Source organism: Seriola dumerili, unplaced genomic scaffold (genome assembly GCF_002260705.1).
Source record: "Seriola dumerili isolate Sdu_G_001 unplaced genomic scaffold, Sdu_1.0 BDQW01001051.1, whole genome shotgun sequence".
In the NCBI taxonomy this organism is placed as follows: domain Eukaryota; kingdom Metazoa; phylum Chordata; class Actinopteri; order Carangiformes; family Carangidae; genus Seriola; species Seriola dumerili.
The window spans coordinates 606384-630542 of record NW_019175306.1 but is presented as its reverse complement, the minus strand read 5'-3'; the positions used below and the strand labels follow the sequence as shown (position 1 = coordinate 630542).

Here is a 24159-nt window from a genome sequence, read left to right as displayed (position 1 = left end):
AGCTTCCAGTAATCATAATAATTTTAATCTAGATTTTATTTTTGTATCATGGCTGGATTTTCCTCTCAGGGCAATAATTTGTTGTTTTGCCCCTATTGACCATGACTATTTATTACAGTTTCAAACCAACCAGTGCTCTAAAGCTGAAATGATGGGTTGATCAACAGAAAAAAATGGCAATAATTTTGATAATTGATTATTTGTTTGTCATGTTTTAAGCAGAAATGCCAAAATTTTACTGTTACCTGTTTCTCAAATGTAAATATTTGCTGGTTTCCCAGTTTTAATTGATAGCAAACTCAAAATTTTGGGGTTTCTGACCGATCTTCGAATGATCAAATGAGTATTAAAAATAGGGCTGCACAATTAAATAATTAATTAAAAACCACAGGAGCTGCAATTTTTTTGATAAAGGTAAAATGTGTCACATTGTTGTGCATTGTTAACACCATAAGCGTCATAGTGTTACAGAGACTCCCTGGCCTACAAATCACATTCTCCAGACGTAAAGGAACATGTTTGTAAAGACTCAACAAAAATCACATCATTGTGTTTGCATATCGTGTAGCCCTTAAAGAAAATAATTGTCCGACCTATTGATAATGAAAGTAGCCTTCCAGTTTTCCTGGAATTCCTTTGATGGAATAATACGACCTCGCCTGAGGTTATCGATATATTAATTACATTACACAGAAAAAAATGACCAATTTCATTGAAACTTTACAACAAATTATATATATATGTATATATATATATATATATATATATATATATATGTATGTATAAAAAATAGACACAGAGTCCCTCTTCAAGATCAGGGCCAGAAGCTGAAGGGTAGAGGTTTGTAGTTCAGTGGTGCAGATTTCTAACAAATTTGGAGCTTTTGGGGACCTTGAGGGTCTGAGGCCACTGGGCAGTTGCCCACTTTGCCTTGTTGGTGATCCACCTCAATACACAAAGAAATGCACACAGCCTCTACTCAGAAACTGAGCCTTAAAATGAGCTGTAAGGACTTCAGTAACTTTGTGATGTCACAACAAAGCATAAGCCATGCCCCAAGCCCTGCCCACCTGGACCAGCCATCCAACCTTGCAGGATTTCGTGTAACTGAGTATTTACTTAAAATCTGCTATATTTTATTAGATCACTGACCTGTTGTTACTAGAGCTCCAGAGAAGCCTGAGAGAGATGTTAAACTAAATTGAGATGGTTTTTGGCTCTTAAAACCACAAATATACCTTCTTATGGATCAACACTTCAAATAAAACACCAAAAATAATAAAATATGGGACCTTTTAAGGTCATATCAGCTGTAAAAAGAATAAGTCAAACTCTATTCTATGTTTTTGTTACTGTCAACAAATCCCATGAAAAGACCCAAATGACAATGTTTGTCTCTCAACACATCCTGAATGCCCTCCTCTGTCTTTGGGTCTCAGCTCTGAGCTCATTGTTTCCCACTGAAGATGTAAATCTTTAAAATCATCTCACATTTGTTGACCTTTTTTGTGGGATTTGTTGACAGTAACAGGCCTCCAGGTCACCAAATGTATCCTTTATCAAGACCTACCATGTGGTGGTGATGGTGGTGGGGGCTGTACGCTGGTCCTCCTGTTCCTCCTCCAGCTGTCCAGTCGAGGCCGGGGAGAGAGTCTGAGCTGAGCTGGAGGTCTCGCAGGTGGAGGAAAGGAGGGGTAGTGTCTCCTCGTCCATTCCCAGGGCTGGGGATTGGCCTGGTGCTTGGGCCAAGGCCAGGACTGGGTCTGGGACTAGGCCTGGGTACAGGAGACAAGGCGGGGTTTTCTGTGGTGCACTAAAACTCAGAGTATTAGATATTAATCTGGGAGCCCTTCCCACTCTTTGTATCTGCTACTTTTCGCATGGCTACAGTCAATTTTAAAAATGTATGTTTCTCCACAAACACTGACATTCTTGGATTTGATGTCTGATCTGCGGTCCTACCTGGGGCTGGGTCCTGGTCTGAACTTCCTGGTGCTTCCCGGCGTGTTGGTGGTGTTGGTGTTACAGGCACTGGTCTGGTCCCCCAGAAGGTCTTGTTCTGAGAGCTCCTCGTAGCGGGTGCTGTCATCGGTCCGGCCCACTCCGCTGTCCAGCTCCTGGCTATTGGACAGCAGCGGAGCCAGGCTCAGCAAAGGAGGGAGGGGGACAGGTGGGTCTCTGTCCTCCTTCTGTCCTTTCTCTCCATCCTCTCCCTCTTCATCCTCCTCCTCCTCCACTTCCACACCACCCCCTGCACCTTCTCCTTCTCCTCCTCCTCCTCCTCCTCCTCCTCCAGGGCAGGCCAAGCCTCCTCCTCCTCCCCGGCGGAGGCGGTAGTAGCCAGAAAGGTGAGATGAGTTGAGGGAGCAAGAGGAGGCTTGAGGGTTTGGGTGGAAACCTCCTCCTTCCAGAGTCATCTCCATGTCCTCCTCTGGATCAGCAGGGTTGTCATTCTGGAAAGAAGCGGAGAAGATTTATATGAATGTGGAAATAAAGTTAAAGGTTCTGTAAACAAGATTTTAAACAATAATACAGCAGCAAAACAACTATTTTCTATGTAAAGATATAGTGGAGTAATGGGGTCATGAGCAGAGAATGAAGCCAAAGAAAGACATCAGACCACAGCACAGGTGGACTGGCCATGGGGACTACTAGCTCAAATCCCGGTTTACTGATGGACTGTCAAAACAACCATTACATCCATTATCCAGTTTTACAAGATTTTATCTGCACCATCAGTGTCATTCATGCAGCTGGTCCCAGTGGATCAGTCCAAGACTGAATTTCTTTCCCAGTCCGACCATAAAGTCAATACTGGTCGGGCTTAACAGAGAGGAGAACCTTACAAGCTGCTAAAGTCTCCAGCCTGACTCAGAACTGGTTTTTCTTTTACCCCATATGCCTGTAACTTGATGTTACATGTCTGTCTTCATAAGTGACGTCTACAGTAGCATGATAACATTAGCCAACTTGGTGTTTCCCATATTATAAATGGGCTCTGCAAATGTTGCTATCGCTATCTGGCTAACTGTCAGTTAGCATATCACGGCAATGCTAGTGTAGGCTAATAGTTGTTGCTTTTTGTTCGCTTTCATGTACACAGGGTAACTTTATTCAGTTGTACTTCTTGATGTATGTTTAGTGGACACTTTCACTGGGCTTCATAACACTTGCTGACTGAGAACGTGAATGGAGGGGAGGAGGGCTTGTGACGAATCATTGTTTAGGTCTGAGATGCTGGTGACGATGGTTTACAGAACCTTTTTCAGGGTCTATATTAAGGTGGAGCAGACACAAACGAGGAGCTTCTCACACTCACACATCAGTGAGTGTAGAGATTTAAAAGTTAAATTTCTCCACTGTTGTCAGTGCAGTGATGTAGAACAGCTGTTCTGTGTTTTAATAGGATTATCTACTGTGAACAGCTCCACCAGCTTTGTTGTTGTTGTCTCCTGTGCTGAATTCACTCAACTTTAATATGTTTTATTGACACTGCAGAGCGGTTTCTTGTTTACAACCTCAAACGTCTGTGTTTCCTACAGGACACTGATTTGGACATAATGCTATCAACATTGTATTGTTCCTGTGGACAGTACATGTGTGTTTGTTTGTGCTCTTGTACTCCTTGTGTTCTTGAGACGAGGATGTGTTGTCGGCCTCAAAGCTTCGAAAAGACTTGATTTTAGAGTCAAACAAAAAGCCTTGTGATATCTTATATTTTTCTCATTGCTGACACAGAGTTGAACTATTAATACACATCAGTGAGTCACATTGTAGCACTGATATGTTCCTTCATCACGATGAACACACAGACTGTAGTTTATTTTGGCTCAGTCCCACACACACTATCCTGCTGTCTCGAATACGCTCTTGAGCACCAAAAGCGGATTAATCCGCCACTGAAAATAGTCCCCAACAAATGCACTATTTCCTCCTGTTTGTTTGATAAATGAGCAGCTGCTTTAGGAATTTACTGAGCCACTTTTTAAAACTGAAATTATCCAATTGTGACCTGTTTTTAACTATTGATATCTTGTTTGTGTGTTTGACCTTGACAGAGAAAATAGAGCACACAATATAAATAACTAGTCCTCCATTTTCCTCTCTTCACCCATCATCCCTTCATCCCCTCATTGTTCCATCCATCTGATACCTTCACTTCTCCCCCTCTGTCTCTCTTCAGCAGGTTGATACAAAATACAATCTGTCTGCCACTGTAAATATCACACCATGATATTAATGATATTTTACTGCCTTGATGCAGTTTTATTTAACAGGATATTATCATATTTTTGTCATACAATTTAAAATATTTTCTCCCTCATCTCAGCAACATTGGTCTAAGACTTTAAATTGAAAAGGGTTCATCCTCCCAGGAGCAAGAATGAGATCAGTGTATTTCAGATTCTAGAGTCTGTTTGGGCCCTTGGTAAAAAAACGCCCCCTCCAATCATGGTGAACGCAATAGCTCCAGAACCCTGCAAATTTTGCACAAATGCCCACTTGGACTCGAGGACGAACTGATTAGATTTTGGTGGTCAAAGGTCAAGTTCAGTGTGACACTTTTTAGCCATTACTTAAGATTCACAAAGCAAATGTGACAAAATTTCACACAAATGGTTAATATTTTATATGACTCTGGATAAACAGGGATGTAATCTGAAACTAGTCTGAGTGGCAGAGGAATACAACTACAAGGAAGTAATTCTAGTTTTATTATCATTTAGATGTGTCCTACTGATATGTCACTGCAAACTGTCCATTGGTTGTTTAAGGGAGGGAGCCTCATTTTGTGACACTGCTGTGGAGTAAAGTTTGTTAGCCCTTGGGGGGCCCCAAGTAGTTACCTGTCTCACCTGTTTACAAGCTGCACCTCTGTTCATGCATATCTGGACAGTAGTTGACAGATGTTGACCTATATGTGACCATAGTTCACCCTGTTACTAAAAGGGCAAAAGCAGACAACACATTTCCATATTGAAGAACCAATTGCAAAAGAAGTCAGTGCACCCTTCATTAGTGAGGTTTTATTTTATTTTTGTAATATTTTGTATCTCAGACTTTATTTTTGATGACAGATTTGATCCTCCTGGGTGTGGATGATAGCAGTCACTATATATGTGGGTGTTGGTGATCTCTTTCCTCCTCTGTCGTCACAGCTGCTCTCCCATCACATCCCTCATTTGGTATTTGCTTACTCGATAAAACATCCATCATCTCCTGTTCTCTCAGTACAAGTAGATCTGACAAGCTGAAGTGTCAGAATTGTCTAAGCATTGACTGAATGACTGAGTGACAGCTCATTCATGTGGTTGGCATCTGAGTGTACACACACACACACACACACACACACACACACACACACACACACACACGCTGTGCACATTTTTCACTGAATATGTATGGAGGAGTGTGTTTTAACTGACATGTATGAATATGCTATGGTGCAGTTCCTTCTCTGTCAGCACATGTGGGGACACACTCTGGGAGCTGCTGTCATACTATAAACATTTATCATGGCGTGTGTGTGTGTGTGTGTGTGTGTGTGTGTGTGTGTGTGTGTGTGTGATAAAACACACAGCCATTAGTATTATGTACAGTGGGGTCCTGTATATGAACTTTATGATATGAGGAAAAAAGGCTGATTGTGAACATGAGTGAGAGCAGAAGATTGAGTGCAGTGTGGTTTCAGACTGTTAAAGATCCAGCACAGTGATTAGAACTCAATGGAAAAAACTGTGAATTTCTTATAAGATGAGTATTATTATTTCAATTATGATGATTTATGTTAATTTGATAGATGTTAGCCAAATATATACTGTATGTGCTACAGCTACAGATTAGTGTGATGAATACACAGTGGTTTGGGAGAGAGGACAGGATGACTCACCTGGACTTATTTGTCCACCTTATGTATCACATCACATATTTTTGTTTTATTTCATTATTAATTATTTATTATTACTGCCATGATCTGCCCTTGGTATAACAGTTTTTGGACTTTTGGACTTGGTTTGGACTTTTGGATTATTTCCTGTTTTATTTTGAAATCACTTATCTTGTGTGCCCCCTGGTGTTTTACTTCCTGTCTTTTTCTTGTTTTCCCTCCATTGTGATTGTCTGTCTTGTTACCTGGTCCCCAGATGTGTATTTAGTCTCTGTACTCCCTGTTGTGTTTGTCCGTTCATCTGTTTTTGTCCCCACCATGTTCCCCAGTGTTTCTTCGAGCTCCCATGTTAGTTCCTTAGTCTTGGATTTCGTTTTTGGACTGTGGATCAACGGCCACTTTAATTCATTGGATTTGTTTCATTTTTTGTTTACTTCATCATCGAACTCTACCAGCCCAGTTTTTGTGTCTGCATTCGGGTCAGGTATCTTAAATTATAACAATTGCCTTATTTTTGCTCAGTTTGTATTGTTATTTCTCTATGTTGCATTTGTGCAGCAAAAGCCAGGACACAGTCTTTGTACCTACCTACGTACCTATTGACCAACCTACCAATCATAATTCAGTATCGTGCTGCGCAGTGTTTATCATATACTATACCTTTTATTTTATGTGTAGTTTGTGCAAAAGTTACCATATATAACCTACTGTGATTCTCTGTAAATAGTGAGCGTATCTTTATTAACTTCAGCTGTAAAAAAATATATCCTTTTGTCATTACTTTATTCAGCCTTTATTTGAGGGGAACTCTTTCTTGTGTTTGTACCCAAGATATATCAAACAAGTGAACCAATGTTCTGGACTGCATACAGAACCTCCAGCCACATTCTCATTATAACATTATATTCAGTGGAGGGTAGAGGAGCAGATTAAACTTTGGGCCGATGATAGATGTGCTGCTGGAAAGATCACAGGGTGTCAAAAATCTCAATACTTGCAGCAGCAAATCAAAATTTACTCCAATTCAGCCATTAGTTTTCTATATGTTGGTCACAAATGGGCAGAGGAGGAGGGAGGAGGTGAACACATAATGTCCCTGCTGGAAGAAACTAGGACTCCGACCACACAGCAAAATAAACTGTGGCTTTTATGAATCTTTCCTCTCCTGTCGGCCACCTGCAGCAGCCAAAGTTATACAGGGAGAAAGTAGGTTAGTAAACTGGGTTGCAGTGAGCTGAGTGATGAAACGGTAGAGAAACTGTTTGGCTGGATGAATGTGACGACTCTTTCTGGACCTGAAAATTAAGAAAACCTTTCTCATATAAAAGCAGTGTTGGACTGACCAGGACAAATCCCAATGGGCCGCTGCATCAGTTGGCTGATGGACCGTTAAAAAATCCATACAGTTTTTAACCACCCTTTCTGTTTCTGTCGTTCAGGGTCAGCATGCCTGTTCTGGGACTTGGCTCACTGGCCAATCACAACCAAGTTTCAACACGAGCACAGAGAAAATGAAACTTTGACCTGAACAGGGCTCTCAATGAAAAGTAAGAGGGTGAGTGATTACAATTCATTATCCGGGCACTATGTTCTGTTCATGGCAGTCCATCAAGTAGTTGTCAAAATACTAAACTACTAAACTAGAATTACTGCGTCGTGGTTGTATGCCTTCGCCACTCAGACTAGTTTCAGGTTGCATCCCTGTTTATCCAGTCATATAAAATATGAACCATTTGTGTGAAATTTTGTCATAACTGCTGAACAAAGTCTCAACTTGACCTTTGACCACCAAAGTCTGATCAGTTCATCTTGCGCTCTGTCTAATAAGTTGACAACCAAGTGGAATCCATTAATACCAAGACTAAAACTTTTCCACTGGCAGTGGTAAATTAAACTGGTTACAGAAGACTGACCAAAATTTGTAGTGTAAACGATGACGGCCTCTGGACCCAATTTAAAGCTTGCATTAGATTTGTACAGTCCATGCTGCTCCTGTATGAAATAGATGTTGGTTTCACCAGTGGAAGTTAACCTGTAACTTTGGTTGATATGGTTCCTGCACTTTCTAAACCCCCGAGCATTGAATTAGGACAGTGGTTCAGTCGTGTCATGTCGTGTCACCTCTATGTCCGGCCTGGCGAGCAGCAGGGAGAAGTTGATGCTGTCCTCTCTGGTCAAAATGGCCACTGCTTCCTCTCTGTTCTGAATATCCACTCCATTAATCTAGATGAGGAAAATAACGAGATTAGTTTCTTTGTATTCCTTAGCAAAAGTCATATCATACATTAACAAAATACAAATGGAATCACATTTAGCAAGGACACTATTTAAATTTTCCTTCCTCCAAGACAGCCTCTGGGCTCCATTCATTTGTATTTTCTGTTTAAATACAAAAATAGAGAATGATCTTGAAGCAGCACAAGATTTTCTATCGGCAGAATAAAAAATATGAACTGAAACTATAAAACATATATGAACCACTTCACAGGTATGGTATGGTATGGTATGGTATGGTATGGTATGGTATGTGTATGTTATGTTGCTGCTGTATTGACGGGTATGTTCCCCAAACTTGCAGGGAGACACCACATTGGACCAAAAGGCCTTTCATCTCTGTGGTGGTGGCTGTCATGGGAACCGCTGCTGACATCACTGGTCCACTGCCAGGTAACCATAGCAATGCCAGGTGCAACTGGTCTATTCTTATCACATTCCAACTTTACCTTTTTCCCTGTCAGTCACACAGATAGAGGATGACAAGAGAAGAAATGTCAGGGAGATAAATTTATTCAAGCTCGTTTTTCAATGTCAAGTCGACACATGTGGGAGTCTAGCTGCAGGGCAGAAACAACAACACTGATTTAACAAAATGTCGAAAAGGTTAAACTCCCAATGACTCACTGTTGGAGCCAGTCTCAAGTGGTCATTAGAGGAACTGCAGATTTCGCCACTTGCTCGTTTGCTTCATTTATCAGCCCTGGAGGTTGCCAGTTGATTCTCACTCAGTTTTACTTTGTGTTTGTTGCTACGGGAAACACACGTTGTCTCTTAGTGTGATAAACTTGTGTGCAGTGTTTTGGTGCCTCATAAACTTTCAAACTAATGGATCTGTCACTCAAACTGAACTCCCCGGATCATATGCTCATATAAAAAATCCCAAAGTTTGGAGCAATGTTTAGAACATAGAACCGTAGAACCGTAGAACCTAGAAATGCTTTCCTCAAGTGGAGCTGAGTCACTGCTGTGTTACAACAGTCAGACTGGAAACATCTTTACTTAAATGAAAATATGACAGTGACTGACTTTTATCAACGGTCTCTACAGTCTCACAAACAGCTGAACAGTGTGGTGGTAACACTGGGTGACAAAGTTGCCCCCCTCACCCTCCTCCCTCCATCTCTCTCAGTCTATTTTTAGGACAGCAGTAACTGGGCTGCTGACAGCTCTCTCTGATTGGTCATGACTGCCCCAGGGGTTTCAGGTATAAATTTACATAGTTTGATTTGAATCTATTTTTAACCCCCATGGCACCAGTCAATCTGTCAGAGGACAAGTTTGTATGTTCAGCAACCTGAAGGTCAACATTCAATATTAATGAATACAGAGATTTTTTCATCATTTGATTAAATTCACTGTGGTCACATAGAAAAACTATGTTTGTCCTGGGGATAATCAAGGAGAGGGTGGGTATAATCAAAAGAGTTATTTGTTATTTTTCACAATATTTCTCTGGTGCTTCAAATTGGACTTGGGTCAACATATCCGTTTGGTTTAGTTTGTTTTTGTCATGTTGTAGATCTTGTAATATCTATAAATCTTACTCAACATTTCTCCACTTTAATGAACACACTATAAAAAACAACTGTGATAAAGTGTAAAAGTTTTAGTTTGACCTTTTGAAACAGAAATTTGATTGGGGAAAAAAACAAAACAATCACATCCTATTGTCTTTTTTAGATAGTTTGCTCAAAGTGGACTTTTTTTTTTTTTTTTTAATGGTTTGAGTTGAAGTCGAGTTTGTAGTTAACTGTATCTGGCTAAAACTAGCTCCACTTCGAGCAGCTACAACAGTAAAATGCTTCTACAGCACTGATATATCAGTATCATTAATGTCTTACATATGTAATATGTCAGTTACAGGGAATTTACCTGCAACTTTTTTTCTGATAATACGCCTGTACTTTCAATTAAGTAAGATTTCGAATGCAGGGCTTTTACTGTTTAAATTGTCTGTGAGTCTAAACCCGTGTTTGTGTACCTGCAATATTCGGTCTCCCTCCCTGATGCGTCCATTCTTGGCTGCGATGCTGTTTGGATTGACCTGAAGTCAGATGGAGAGAGAGAGAGGAATTAAAGGAGGGATGTAAGGATAAATAAATGACTTCATGAATTAAGAAACAGATGAATGCATAATAAGTGCATAGTAGCTCAGTATTAATTGGCTGAATTAATGGAAAGAAATAGTGAGTAATTGGTTGGATGAATGATTTAAAGGACGAAGTAATAAAGTGATGAAAGGATGGATGCAATAAATAAGTGAATAGATAAGAAAATATCTGAATGAAGGAGTAATAGGGATGAAGAGTAGAGCAATGCTTCCTTTCGTCACCTCTCCAACATAGATCCCCAGATCCTCCTCCTCGTCCGTCCTGTAACAGACCGTCAGACCCAACTTCTCCTGCTGGCTGGACTTGTACAGCTCTACCTCCTGGAAGAAGAGGGGAAGGAAAGAATCATTGATTGGTTTATGGGTTGGTTTATTCTCTGGCTCTCTGTTCTCTCAAAGGTCAGCCCTGTCAAACCAGTTTTGCTCTTGGTCGTCAGGGATGTTGCCATTGTCAGACTTCATGAAAGTTGAGGCTGACACAGAAGATTTACATGGATGTACATTCTGCCCCCGAGCAAATCCACTGACAAGAGTGATTCCACTGGAGTGAATTATTTTGCAGCAAACTTTTAAACGTTGCTGTGGCTGGGCCTTTAATCTGAACAGAGGCAGGTGCTGTTTAATGCTGACATGTGGTTAAAGGTAGATCAAGTTGCTGTAGCCTTTTAAAAACCTTTACCACCAAGATACATCCCTCTCAAAGACGAGCTGAGACTAGTTTTTATCACGAAATCCATCATAAAATCATAAAAAACCATATTATGCTATCAGAGACCAGCTGACACCATCAAAGATCATCTTACAGCCTTTTCCATTGGATGGAGCCGGCTCAACTCGACTCCACTCGCCTTTATTGGCTCCAAGTTGTGGCTAGTACCTGGTACCTAGTACTTTCTTTGGCATCTCCCAAAGATGAGCTCAGACCAAAGTCTAGCTCTGACCATCAAAAGTTATAATCTTATTAGATCAGAAACCATAGACCACCCCATCAAAGACCAATGTATACCATCAGTTTTGACCATTGAAAACAAGCTGAGACTAACCGAGACCACCTAAGACCATCAAAGATACTATCAACAACTCACAGAGCAAAGAGGAAGTGATTTGGGGAGGAGATGAAGGATGTAACTCAAGACAGAAAAAGGAAGTAATTTATGGGGATATAATGATGGTGGAGTGTGAGGAAAATGAAAGAGGGAGAGAAAGAGACGACAGAAGAATGACCATGTAGAGGAGGAACAGGAAGTCAGAGAGGGCACAAGCGTTTCCACTTTGCTGACTTCTTTAATGACCAAACTGTCGTTTTTTCTCAGGAAACAGCAGCGAACTAACAGAGCGAAAAAAGAAAAAGGGCCATTCAGCTTAAAAACAGCCATCCATTAGACATTTATAAACTGAACTTAAACCCAGTCTATCACTCATCCTGATGTTCTCGACAAACACGACAGCTTGTAGAGATCAATTTGTTTCAGTAACATTTCTGTGGACTGTGGATCATTTTGCAGCACAAACAGAGATACTGTGTCTTTATCAACCTTTTCTCCACCGCTGTCTCTCCACCGGTCCCTTTCCGTCCTCCGGGTCTCATTTCATGGATTCCTTGCTCACTGTTTCCTTCCCTTTCTCCTCTTATCCTCCTTTCATTTACTTTCTCCATCTTCATTAATGTCTATATTCAATTATTAATCTTCTCATGCTGTTGTTCCCTTCTTTCCTTCCTCACTCATCCTCCTAAATCCCACTCTTTGCCTCCTACCTCTATCCTTCCCTTCCTTTCTTTTTTCCTTTCTTTTTCACTATCATCCTCCATTCAGCCCCTACCACCGTCCTCCTCACTTCTTTCCTTCTCACCTTCCTTCGCAACTAAGTTGCCCTTAAGCAAGGCACTGAACCCTAAACTGTCTTCTTCTTCTTTCTGGCTCAGAGTAAAAACCTGTTGTTGTTGTTCCAGAAATATTCAAAATCACCCTTGAATTACAGAGATAACTTTCAGACTGCTCTCTCTGTTCAGGCCACGCCCCAAACAGTTATGTCACTGATGTCACTGACTGAGGTGTGGCCAGAAGAGCAACATGCCTACAGATTTGAATTATTGGTTGGTTGATGTGCTGATTTAACATTTAATGTCTTCTGTTTGAGTATCAACCGCCGGGGCTGAAAAATTAAGCAAGTACACAAAAACTGCAGTTCCTTTAATGACCACTAGAGTCTGGCTCCAAAAGTGAGTCAATCCCCATAGACTCCCATGTTGAAATGTCCAACTTTACAACAGAAATAAACATGTTGACGACCTGGTACAGAAAACAGATTTGGTCTCTAGACCTAATTTCCTTGTTAATGACAACTTTGCGGGGGATGAATTTTTTTATATAATTCACCTGTTTACATTTTATGAAGACTTAAAGTTATGCATAATTGAAGGCGTGGCCTCTTTGAGTGACAGGTGGGTGAGTGTATGCTTGCCACAAACTGGCATGCACCGACGTCCCAGCTTCATACACATCACACCTCTTTGCCCATTTTTGGGTTAGCCAGGAGTTAAGACTGTGGAGTCAAGCACTTCCAAGATGGCGATGGTGGAGCAGCTCACTCTGAGCTTCAAAACCGTTCTTCAGAAACCTGTGGGTGACGTCACAGAGGCTACATCCATCTTGATGTACAGTCTGTGATTTACAGTTAAAAAGGAGTTTCTCCTCTCTGAGCAAGTTTATTCTCTTATAGCAAGTGAAGAGCAGTTGGCCGGTCTGCTTTGTTTATAATCCAGACTTAAGTATGATGAAGCATTCAAGCTCAATACAGTGAGGGCAGTACTTGAAAAAAGGTTGAGAATTATCTCACTGAATGAAAAATTGCCTGATATTTTTCATTTTATGGTGACATTTGGTTTATGGTAATACAGCAGGAGAGTTCTCACCTCGTACTCCAGGTCATCCGGCCTGTCCACCTCATGATTCGAGACGTCAAAGTAGTCATTGGGGTCATTGTACTCAAACACACAGCTGGAGGGAGGAGAAAGAAAAATCAATGACTGTCATATCCAACATTATTGATTTTTCATATCTGGAGTCATTTTTTTTTCTAAACACAGCAAAGAGAATTGATTCCAAAACAGCAGGTGAGGACGTACAACTCATTGATCCCGTACGGTCCCATGAGGTGAGGGAGGGGAGGAGAAGGGGGAGGAGGCGGAGGGGAGGAGCCGCCTTGGTGGTGATGGTGATGGTGGCCTCTGCTCCTCCCGAGTGTCATGATGTTCTGGAAGCTGATGTCCGTCTGCGTGGCATTGTCGATGCAGTCGGGGATGGCAACCATGGCAACAGAGGAGATGGAGGTGCTGCCAGTCCCATTGCTGCTGCAAACTAATGTCCCTGAGGGGTGGAGGGTGTGAAGATTAACAAAAGACAGAACTGAGCTGAATCCAGACGTTAAAGGGCAAAGCCAGTGATTTATAGAAACAGATCTACATATATACAGCCTTGTTGTGTTTATACTCACGCTCTTACAAACTGTTACTAACTGTAAGATGAAACGCTTGTGTAGAAGAGGTGAGGGCTAAATCAAGCTACAAGTTGAATTTTAGTGGTGGTGACGTTGAAGTCATGTGACCGCGGTGTAGTTGGTTTTTAGCATAACATTAGCTTTTTACTTCTGGTGTATTTAGGCTTCAAACATCCTAAAAGTGGTGTTCATTAGTGAAGATCGTCCTGCTGAACGAGACGTTTCAGTACACAGAGTTTATTTTCTGCAACAATCCAAAAGAAAATTGTACAAATGTGATTGGCTTTTTGTTGAGGGAACCAGGGTGATGTTAACATCCAGGTTTTCTTTTCTCCATTACTAAGAAATGAAATTATTAAATAGATCTATTGTATGTATTAGATAGATTTCGAGTTGGTGTTGGTTGTTGTGCGTCGTAGGGGTTGTGTTGCATATTGTGAGTCTCATTGTGAGTAAGAATGATATGGATGTGTATTTATGTATCTGTTGTCGTTGAAGTATTATATAAATTTAAGGGGACCCCAGGAAGTTGCCAATGTTACAACACAGTGGCTACGGGGATCTAACTATATAAATAGCCTAAACTTTCCACCTCTTAGGTTATAGTATTATGTGGACTTAGTCTTAATTTATTTTAAAAAATTCATGAAGAGCTGAATTTGAGGAAATCAATTATGTAAAAGATATAATTTGAGACCTAATAAACCATAGTAACTCACATTAGATGGTAGAAGGTGTAAAGCTGAAGATGGTGTATGTGTGTATTTTTATCACAGCAACTGTTTGCTCGAATAAATGATGGATAAAAATATGAGTTGGGAAAGGAGATAGGTGACATAACAGATAAGAAGAAATGATAAAACGCTGCAGTAACATCAGAAAACATGGTAAAAGTCAAGAGATAACACAAAATGATTTTGTATGTAAGAGGATGATGGGAAAAAATGAGCAGAAGAGTCGGGAGGTGGGATGAGGGAAAAACATGAAAGATGAGAAAATATGACATGGAGGGCGCACACTCAGCTGAGGAGAAATCAGATGAAAAGATTAGAGGAGATGTAATGAAGAAAGATGTGAAGAGATGAAACTAAAAGATGAGAAGAAAAAAAAGAGGATTCCCGTCTCAGAACTTCAGGGACGTCTGTGTTAAGTGAAAGCAGATGAAAGGAGCAGTTAAAAAATAAAACGTGCTCATGCATGTATCTGTCAGGTGGTGGAATGTGGTTTACCTTTCCTCCTGTGACTCTTGCGGACCGAGCCGGATTGGTTCAAAGGCTCCTGGGAGTTTTGCGATCTGTCTAGTGGAAGCTGAGAGGCTCCCCGTCCTCTGACCTGAAGAGATGATGAGATTTAAAGTATGTTACTTATAGATTTATAATTTCTATACAAGTAGAGTGAGTAAAGAATAATAGGAAGATTTATATGAAGAAATACAACGGACGCTGTGAGATTTCTCTTTTCTGAACTACTTTTGCATTCGCTCACAATAATTTAGCTTTAGCTTGCAGGGCTCTGTGTATTCCTGCAGATCCACAGAAACTGAGCTCTCACAGAAGCAAACATACTGTGGCCCTGAGATATCAGTGCCCTTTTAACTTAAAGGGCCCCTATAGTATAAAGATAGACTTCCATGTCTTCTTTGATTATAAAGCAGGTCAAGGTTCTATATTAATACTGTCAAAGTATCAAAGCGCTCAGTCCACAGACAAATGCACACAGCCTGTATTCAGAAACTGAGCCTAAAAATGAGTCAAGTTGACTGTTGACAGCAGATCAAAACAACCTCAGGCCACCAGGAAATGTGCTGGTGCTCCCAACAGGTCGTCCACATGAGGCCGTAGCCATATCCTGAGCAATAACCACAGAAACGGCAACAGCTGAGGTCACAGCCAGTGTCTGCATTCCACACTGCCTTTCTCTGTGCCTCAGGTGGAGTCATGAAAAGTTATGCAAAAGGCAGGCAAAGTAAATAAGTAAGTGAGTAAGTAAATAAAGTAAGAAAAAAATCCCACTGTGGCCTTTAGGTTTTAATGTAAAACAGATACAGAATTAAAGTAAAACTGAACTAAACCAAACACATACTGATGATTTAGCTGTTCTTCGACCTTCACAGGAGAGGAGTTAAAATGTTAAAATTGTGCTGAGTATGGCGCCAGAGGCAGTGGTGATCCTAGACTCTGGGGGGCCCCAGGCAAAGAAGCCCATCAAAGTCCATCACAGAAACACCCCCTCTTGGCAGACTGCAACTTATAGATGTCCCCTAAATGCCTCATATGCAAGCAGAAGGTAGATGGGGCTGCAGCAGTGCACTGCACAGTGTCTTTATGGGAAGTTTAAGGGGGTTTATAGTTGTTATTGCAAAATGTGCCAATATGAGGGGCCATTTGGGGGCCTCTTTTCCCATTGCGGGAGCCAGGGTGTGCCCATTATGATGTCTCTAGTGAGCAGAGTGGAGATTCTGGCCTGCAGATGGAGCTAGAGAAAGTGTGAGAGTTCATTATCTGGGGAGCGTGATTCAGTAAATTTAGTGGTAATCTGCACATCAAATTTTGCTGTTTCTTGAGCACAAGTGGAAATTTTGTCCTTCAGGAAGTCCCTAAAACCATTAGGATTGTGTCTCTGTGGATCATGAGCATCAACAGAAAATTCCACACAAATCTTCTCAACAGTTTCAAGACATGATCAGAGCAAAGAATATTAAACAACATCCCTTGAAAATTATATTGTAAGGTCAGGGGTGTTTTAATGAGCACCAATCGAACTTTGAGTAATATTTTAACTGCAGCCAAATGCACTGACAAATGAGGACTGAAAGCATCAGGAATAATGCATGTGAAGAATAAAGGTAATGATTAATAAATCAGAGCAGAATTTAGAAATCAAGCATCTGAGGAATACAATTAAAAAACCAAAGATGAAACTGCTAAAAAATAAATAAATAAAAGAATCCAAGGTCGAAGGCTGACTAATAATGAATCGAGGTATTGCATAATTCAGAGCACCTGTGGTTTCTCTGGTTTGAGGTGATAAATCATCTTCTCTCAGCTTGTTTCTGAAAAGCTTTGAGGGTCTAACAGTTTTGTTTGGAAGCTGCTAAATATGACATGAAACAGAGAATCCTCCATTTCCAGATCCATGAACCTGTCAGGGTCTCCCAAAAAGGTTTCCCTAAAAGAAAAATGAAAATCTGACATTTATCCAAACAAACAGTAACTACTGAACAAACCTGAGAGTAATTCTAGCTCATAGCTCAGTTAGGATCATGTAAACAAACACAAACAAGCATATGGATTCGTGTTACTTTAACTTAGAAGTAAATAAAATGTAATTATTTAAAAAATTTATTAAATAAAAGAGTAAATAAAACAGAAGTCAAATTTAAGCGTTGCAATGATGTAAAATAATATGAGACTTTAACTTGGAGTAAATTAAAATTCAAAGTAAAATTCTACTTTAGATGAACTCAAAATCTAAACTCAATAAAAACCATTTAATTTCCTCATTCAAAAATTTCATTGAAATTGAAAGTTTTCTCAACTTTTTTTTTTTTTTTTACAGTGCAGGTTGATTGGGATTATTATCTAAGAGGCCACATTGATCATTCAGGGGAAACCTGGGAATTTAAGAGATTATGTATATTCTATTTATTTATTTATTCATAATATGAACCTGTAAATGTTTTGTGTATATGTGTCCTATAGCTTATTTACTTCAATCTTACTTATCTCTCTCCACTCGTGTGTATGTGTGAGTGTAGATGCATGTTTTTCTAGTTGGGTTTTGGGGTATTGATTTTTGTGTGATTTACTGTATATGCTGATATGGAAATTTGTCAATAAAAATAATTCCTTCTGTTGCCAGGAGAAGAGCCAAGGAAAGACATGGTTGCCATAGAAACACCCATCACTTCTTTATGCAAGCCTGGTGGAATAAACTAGTGTCACTTAGACATCAGCCTCTGCTTCATTAACATCCCAAAGGGGATTTGTTTTGGTTCTCAGGCAACGTTAAAACACAGGATCATTAATTATTATAAATTAAACTAGTTCTGTGGACACACATCAATCAAACTGTGTTTTTGTGTGTTTTGAGGCATTCCTACTTCCTGTTTCATCCCCATCCACACCAGCACAATCAAAAAAGTCTGTATTCACACTAAGAATGCTCGAGTGTCCTTTATTTTCCAGTGTAAACACACAGACACTAAAAACCTGTGTCAGAATCTGAATCGGGACACAGACGATGTCTTTCCATTGACTGAGGTGTCACTGTGAGATAAAGTGGGATCTGCTTTGGTCAGGAGGCAAAGTCATGTAGATGTGAATATATGAAAGAGAATCTAGATGTTGCTCCGAACAACTGTGAACACTTATCAAACCGTCCTCACATAAATCAGTGATTAAAGGCCGAACAGGCGACAGTGTGGGAGGAAATATTCTCCATCTATCATCAGCTTTACGGGAGTGGGACCTTATTAAAGATGACTGATAGGAGGCGGATGGAGGGATGTAGGACAGGAGAGTCAGTGAGGAGGAGGTGAGAAGTCAGTCATGCAGGAGGATCACTGAACGACTTCCATGTGTGTCCTACCTTCATGTTTCCATGTCTGTCCATCGGCCGCAGGGAGTTACTCCAGCCCTTCTGCTAATGAGAGACAGAGGGAGACAGAGATGGATGGTGTTACTGAGGTTGGGTGGAGAGCAAGAGGAGCATGGTTATTATAGCACATTCATAACCTCAGTGTATAGTACTTATTGTGTCTTTAGAAATATTTATATTTTTCATTGTGTTGGTTTTATTTCATCAGTACTTTATTGGCAAAATACTGAACACAATTTAAAAAATTTAATCAAATTGAAAAAATAAAAACATTACATTAAAAGAAAAACATACAGGAAAATATTTAAAGGCACAATGAAATGTAAAACAGATTTCAGTCTCAGTGTTTCCAGCTGCAGCAGGCAGCAGTTTTCATGAGTAGCATGTGTGCAGACCAGTTTCAGGACTTTCAGGACCACATTTCTAGGACACTAGTTTTTCGTGACACTGCCACCGTACTGGAAACCCAATTTGTTTTAGATATGTGTGTAGAACATCCCTGACCCCATCCATCCATCCATCCATCCATCCATCCATCCATCCATCCATCCATCCATCCATCCATCCATTTTATGTTTATCCGGGTCGGGTCACTGATAGCAGGCTAAGCAGGGTATTCAAGATGTCCCTCTCTCCAGCAACACTTGCCAGCTCCTCCTGAGGTGTTCCCAGGGCAGGTGGGTTCTACCCTGGGGTCTCCTCCCAGTTGGACGTGCCCGGAGAGAACCTCCAAAGAAAGGTGTGCAGGAGGCATCAGAACCAGATGCCCAAAACACCTCAACTGCTTCCTTTTGACATGAAGGAGCAGTGACTCAATCTGAGCTCCCTCTAGATGTTAGAGCTCCTCCCCCTCTCTAAGACTCTGCAGAGGAAACTCATTTCAGCCCCTTATTTCGACAATCTCATTCTTTTGGTCACTACCCAGAACTCATGACCATCGGTGAGCGTTGAAACAACAATCGACTGGTAAATCAAGGGCTTTGCCTTCTGGCTCAGCCCCCTCTTCACCACAACAGTCCGGTACAATGTCCACTTTACTGCTGACGCTGCACCACTCCCAAGATTCTTGAACTCCTTCACTTCCCTAACCCTAACCAATTCGCTATGTGGCGCTGAAGCAAACCACTAGGGTCTAAGAAATACAGTCCTCAAAGTCCTGAAACCACTGTCCTCTGGCTGCTCAGCAGACAGACACAGTCAGAGAGCAGCTGGGGAACATAGTGGAGCATTTAGCAGCTAAAGAGCAAGATATTTTTCCCTCAGGAGCTGGTGGAGAACAAACACAGAGCTAAAAGAGAGGGACTGAGATTCATGGGATGATAGTGTTGATCCGTGTCTACTGGATGTTTAAATATGGCAAACATGTAAGAAGCAGTTGCCTAAGTCTAAACTGTGGCCAAAAACACAATTATTCATCTCTTCACTCACTTGGACCTTGGTGCTACATGTTACCAGTGACCAAATGAGCACGTTAAGAGCATGTCTGAGTGATTTGCTCAAGGGCATACACTGTAGGCAGAACACATGCACATTCACAGGGAAGTCTCTGGCCCTCCAGGTCCCTCCCATCTCAATCAACGGCTCATAACGAGCTTACATACAATGAGCCACCAGCGACACACATTAGCATAAGTAATATAGCTGTAAGCAGAACAGAGTGAGCGCTGGCGTCACTCTGGGGCCAGTGTGAGAAGAAACACCTGCTCGGAAATGAGCATGGAAGTAATTACTTATGAGAGTGTTCAGTGTTTCTGCTGAACATGTGTCTGTGTGTCTGTACTGTCATGATAAAAATATTGTGTGTCTTTGTTATTAGGTTTTCAAGCAGGCTGGAATCATCACTCCTCAGGTTAATGTCTGCAGACACACTCATCAAACTAATGCCTGCAGACACATGCAGGAGGCCTCAGAGCACACATGCTAACCCGCTACTTCCAGGTGAGAGACACACACACACACACGCATACACACACACCAGCTCATGAATTCTTGAATAGATGCACACGAACACACAAGTCTGTCGAACACCCCCCCTCCTCCCTGCCTTTGTTTCAGAGCTGATTGTTATGCATTACATGGCCTCTGCAGGTTGACTGGCTGTGTGTGTGTGTGTGTGTGTGTGTGTGTGCGTGCGTGTGCGTGTGTGTGTGTGTGTGTGTGTCAGTGAACACAATGCCTGAGCCAGTCAATAACCACTCAATAACCAAAATTATCTGTAAGGCCTGTTGTGAAGTGGTCAGTGATCGTGTGTGTTTCATCTGCTATTAAAGAGCTGTACAGGTGCGTGCGTGCGTGCGTGCTTGTGTGCGTGCTTGCGTGCGTGCGTGTGAAACATTTATTTTTCAGTTTGTAGTTATGGAGAACTGCTCCACCGGTTCCTCTGAACTTCTGCCCTCATGTTTTGGTTTGTCAGCTGGTCTGGTTTTGATTCTGGTGACTTTTCTCTCTGGGTGAGAATTGACTGAGCCAGTCAGATGTTTTTGTTGGCCGAACTTCAGTTTTTGATGTCACCAACCTGTCACACTACATACAGACACTCACGGGTGAAATACACTGTGAACCAAAAAGTCAAAGAAATCAGCTGTCGCTGAATTTCATTTAAAATAAAACACCCCTTGCTGTTTCTGGGAGTGTTTGCAGGGTCAGGGTCAGATCAGAGTATCCTGTGATTTGTTATCAAAATATACAAACAGTAACGCTTCATAGTCGCATCATCTTGGCCTTTGTCAACTCATCAGACAAGCAACAATTTCCTCCAGTGTTTGTGTCTGTGGGAGAGAAGGATGGTCCAGCCTTGTCAGAGGGAAACCCCTGACTGCTTACAGAAATATAATATATAACATCACTCTTGATATAGACACATATATTTTATATGTCACTTATAAGGTGATATATTATTATCAAATATATACATCCTCTGGATATATGAAGATGGTAGATGGCAGTATAAATTGTTGCTGCCATATTTGTTAAGGATATATATTTAATTTATATATGCAAGGTTATTAAAACAACATACATAAAAAAATCTATATGTTTATACATGTTTTTCTAATTCATTTCTCACTAATTTTAAACATGTCTATCTACTGTTTATAATAACATAACATATACTGAAAGGCTTTGGGGTGGATATATATGTATGTAACATATGTCTACTATATATATATATATAAATTGTTACATGTACATACATTTCATTCAATATATTGAATTCAATATATGTTCATATCTTAATGTAAATAACATATAGCAAGTTTAACTATTTATAGCATTAAGGAAACATTTAAAGGGTCTTTGCTGAATAAATAAAAGTGAAGAAAGAAAAGTAGTAAAGTAAAGAGAAAACACTGATGCACTCCTGTAAAACAGCAACATTCAGGAAGCTTGGTCATTACAGGAAATAACAACAAACACGTTACACAACATATAAATAAAAGGTGTAACTGAAATGGTTTGAATTTATATTTTTTATGTTGTTTTTAATTACATATAATGTTGTGTTTTACAGCCAGCTCTGTCTCAGTTTTAATTGATGGTAATAACCTCGATGCTCACTCTGTTAGCGGCTGTGGTCGTAACTGTGTGCATCTGTGGGCAGATAATGGGCTGGCAGATAGATGGAGTAATGGATGGCACTGGTTTGAATATTCACTACACCAGTGTCATTGTGTTTGTCTGTCTGCTGTGTGGATTGTGTGATTTTTCAAAATTTTTTTTTCATTGCATGATAATTACAGCGTTCCCCAGCTCCCTGCTGCTCCGCCTCATTATACTGGTGTGTATGTGCGGGGACAGTAACAATAAGCGTCCCGACTGGGCTCTGCCACATTACCCCGACAGAAATCACAGCTAAGTGAAGTGTGAAATTAATAACTGAGCAGGAGAGACGAGCTGACTGTCCTCTTTTGTTGGTCATAACGCTGATATCTCCCATACACCAGGGCTGGTGTTAGGCTCTCACCTCATGGAGCTTTGTGTTTGGCTAAACAGGACGAATCTCAATCAGGAGCCTGTTGTGTTTTATTCCAGTGAGGATGGGTTATTGATTGTTGTCAACAGGTTGTCCCTACTGAAGCTCTCAACAGCTCCTACAGAGCACACCTAGCTATGTGTCATCTAATGTTGTGTTACCAAGAACAGTTTGCTTTGAGTTTAAATTATGGAAGCTTGAGCTGAGACTTCATTACCCTTCATTACTGGAGGAGTATTGATTGTTTTACCACTGTCATCACTCCCTGCCTTCATTATGCTCCACACCTCAGAGGATCCACAGACTGAGCTCTGATCCATGGAGCTTAAGTGTCTCAGAGAGAAGTGAATAAAATTAAATATGTTAATGAACCAGTAAAAATTGTCTTTTTTATTCAATCACTCCTCCAACCTGAACAACCATACAGGTCGTTTTTTTCAACCATCTGATAAGACCCATAGGAGAGTCTCCTGAAATAGCGCCCCTATGGCAGCAGGTGGTACTGGACCTTGGTTGTCTTGGTTACCATAATAAACACATGGACTGTACCGACATCGGCCTACGGTTACTATAATAATGGTCATGGCTTGGTTAGGTTTAGGTAAGGTTGTGATTTGGGTTAAAATGAGTACTACCTCAACATCAGACGATTTGTTGTCATGGTTATAATAACAACAACGTGGTTAACTTTGTGAAACGGTCATGGATAATGGAAACAACATAAACTGCTACTTTCACATGGGAATCGAACTCCGCTCTCATGTGTCATAGTCCTGTGTTTTGTTGACCCATCCATCCACCACAGCCTCCTCCTGACACAGACTTTTTCTCTTTATACCATGTCACCGCACTTTTCCCTTTGCTCCTGTCATGATTACTGTGTCCACTAGATGTCGCCTAGCAACAAAATGTAACTATGTGTCATAATAACCTGCTGCACCTATGGGCTCGTTTTCTTACAAGAGGACAGTACCAGCTCATTAAGCAGATGGATATAAAATCCTTCAATCCCAGATGACTTTGGTGACCTCTTGACTTTTCCTCTAGTGCCACTATTAGGTCAGAAATTCTATATCTATAAAATTTGTCATGAAATCTGGTTCAGAAATTGATTTACCTGAGGATAAATTTAAATTGCTTCTGATCCCCTCACGTTTCATCTAGAGCCATCATCAGTTGAAAAAAAAAACTAAATTAATGACAACTAAGCCACTTGTTGTTGAGATATTTCAGTCTGGACCAATAGACAGATGTAACCGTCACCAGAATTGCGATTCCTGCTCAGGATGAGACCTGACATGTGAACAGGCAACAGGGACATGAAAGTATTGACGAGTTGAAACAGAAGGTGTGCCTCCAGCTCTCAGCCCCGTTGGGTTTGTCAGTAATGCTTTAAAGCTTTAAACTGCTCTCATCACTGACACACATGAACATATGGAGCTGATGGTGATTATTTTTATTGTCCTGTATTGCTGTTGCCATGTGTTCAGTGCGTTGGAGCCTCCATCGATATCTCCACCTCCTGGGGCCTCCACAAGCTTCTCCTCCCTGCTCATTAACTATTTACTGATTCCATCAACACACACTTCCACCACATCTATCAACACACACACACACACACACACACACACACACAGAAGTTGTTCCACATCAACACACTTTCCTCTGACATTCATCTCTTTCACCCATCCACTCCCTGTGGTGCCTGAACACACACACACACACACACACACACAAACACACTAAGGAGAAAGAGATGGAACGAGGGATCCATTTTTCATTCCCAGCATGCTGAGGGGAAAGCAGCGATTCTAT

General features: G+C 40.9%; 1 protein-coding gene across 1 annotated transcript in view; it reads right to left on the bottom strand.

The window, feature by feature from the left end:
• Nucleotides 1–24159, bottom strand: part of LOC111237654 (PDZ domain-containing protein 4-like) — a 42817-nt gene that overhangs the window by 5534 nt on the left and 13124 nt on the right. Inside the window, exons 2-12 of the mRNA XM_022766827.1 lie at nt 18363–18416; nt 15002–15104; nt 13402–13642; nt 13189–13273; nt 10497–10595; nt 10146–10208; nt 7980–8110; nt 6133–6268; nt 2238–2453; nt 1963–2117; nt 1617–1775 (exon numbers count right to left, since the gene is read on the bottom strand). Coding sequence (XP_022622548.1) covers nt 1617–1775; nt 1963–2117; nt 2238–2453; nt 6133–6268; nt 7980–8110; nt 10146–10208; nt 10497–10595; nt 13189–13273; nt 13402–13642; nt 15002–15104; nt 18363–18416 — 1442 coding nt within the window. The remainder of the gene's footprint in view (nt 1–1616; nt 1776–1962; nt 2118–2237; nt 2454–6132; nt 6269–7979; nt 8111–10145; nt 10209–10496; nt 10596–13188; nt 13274–13401; nt 13643–15001; nt 15105–18362; nt 18417–24159) is intronic.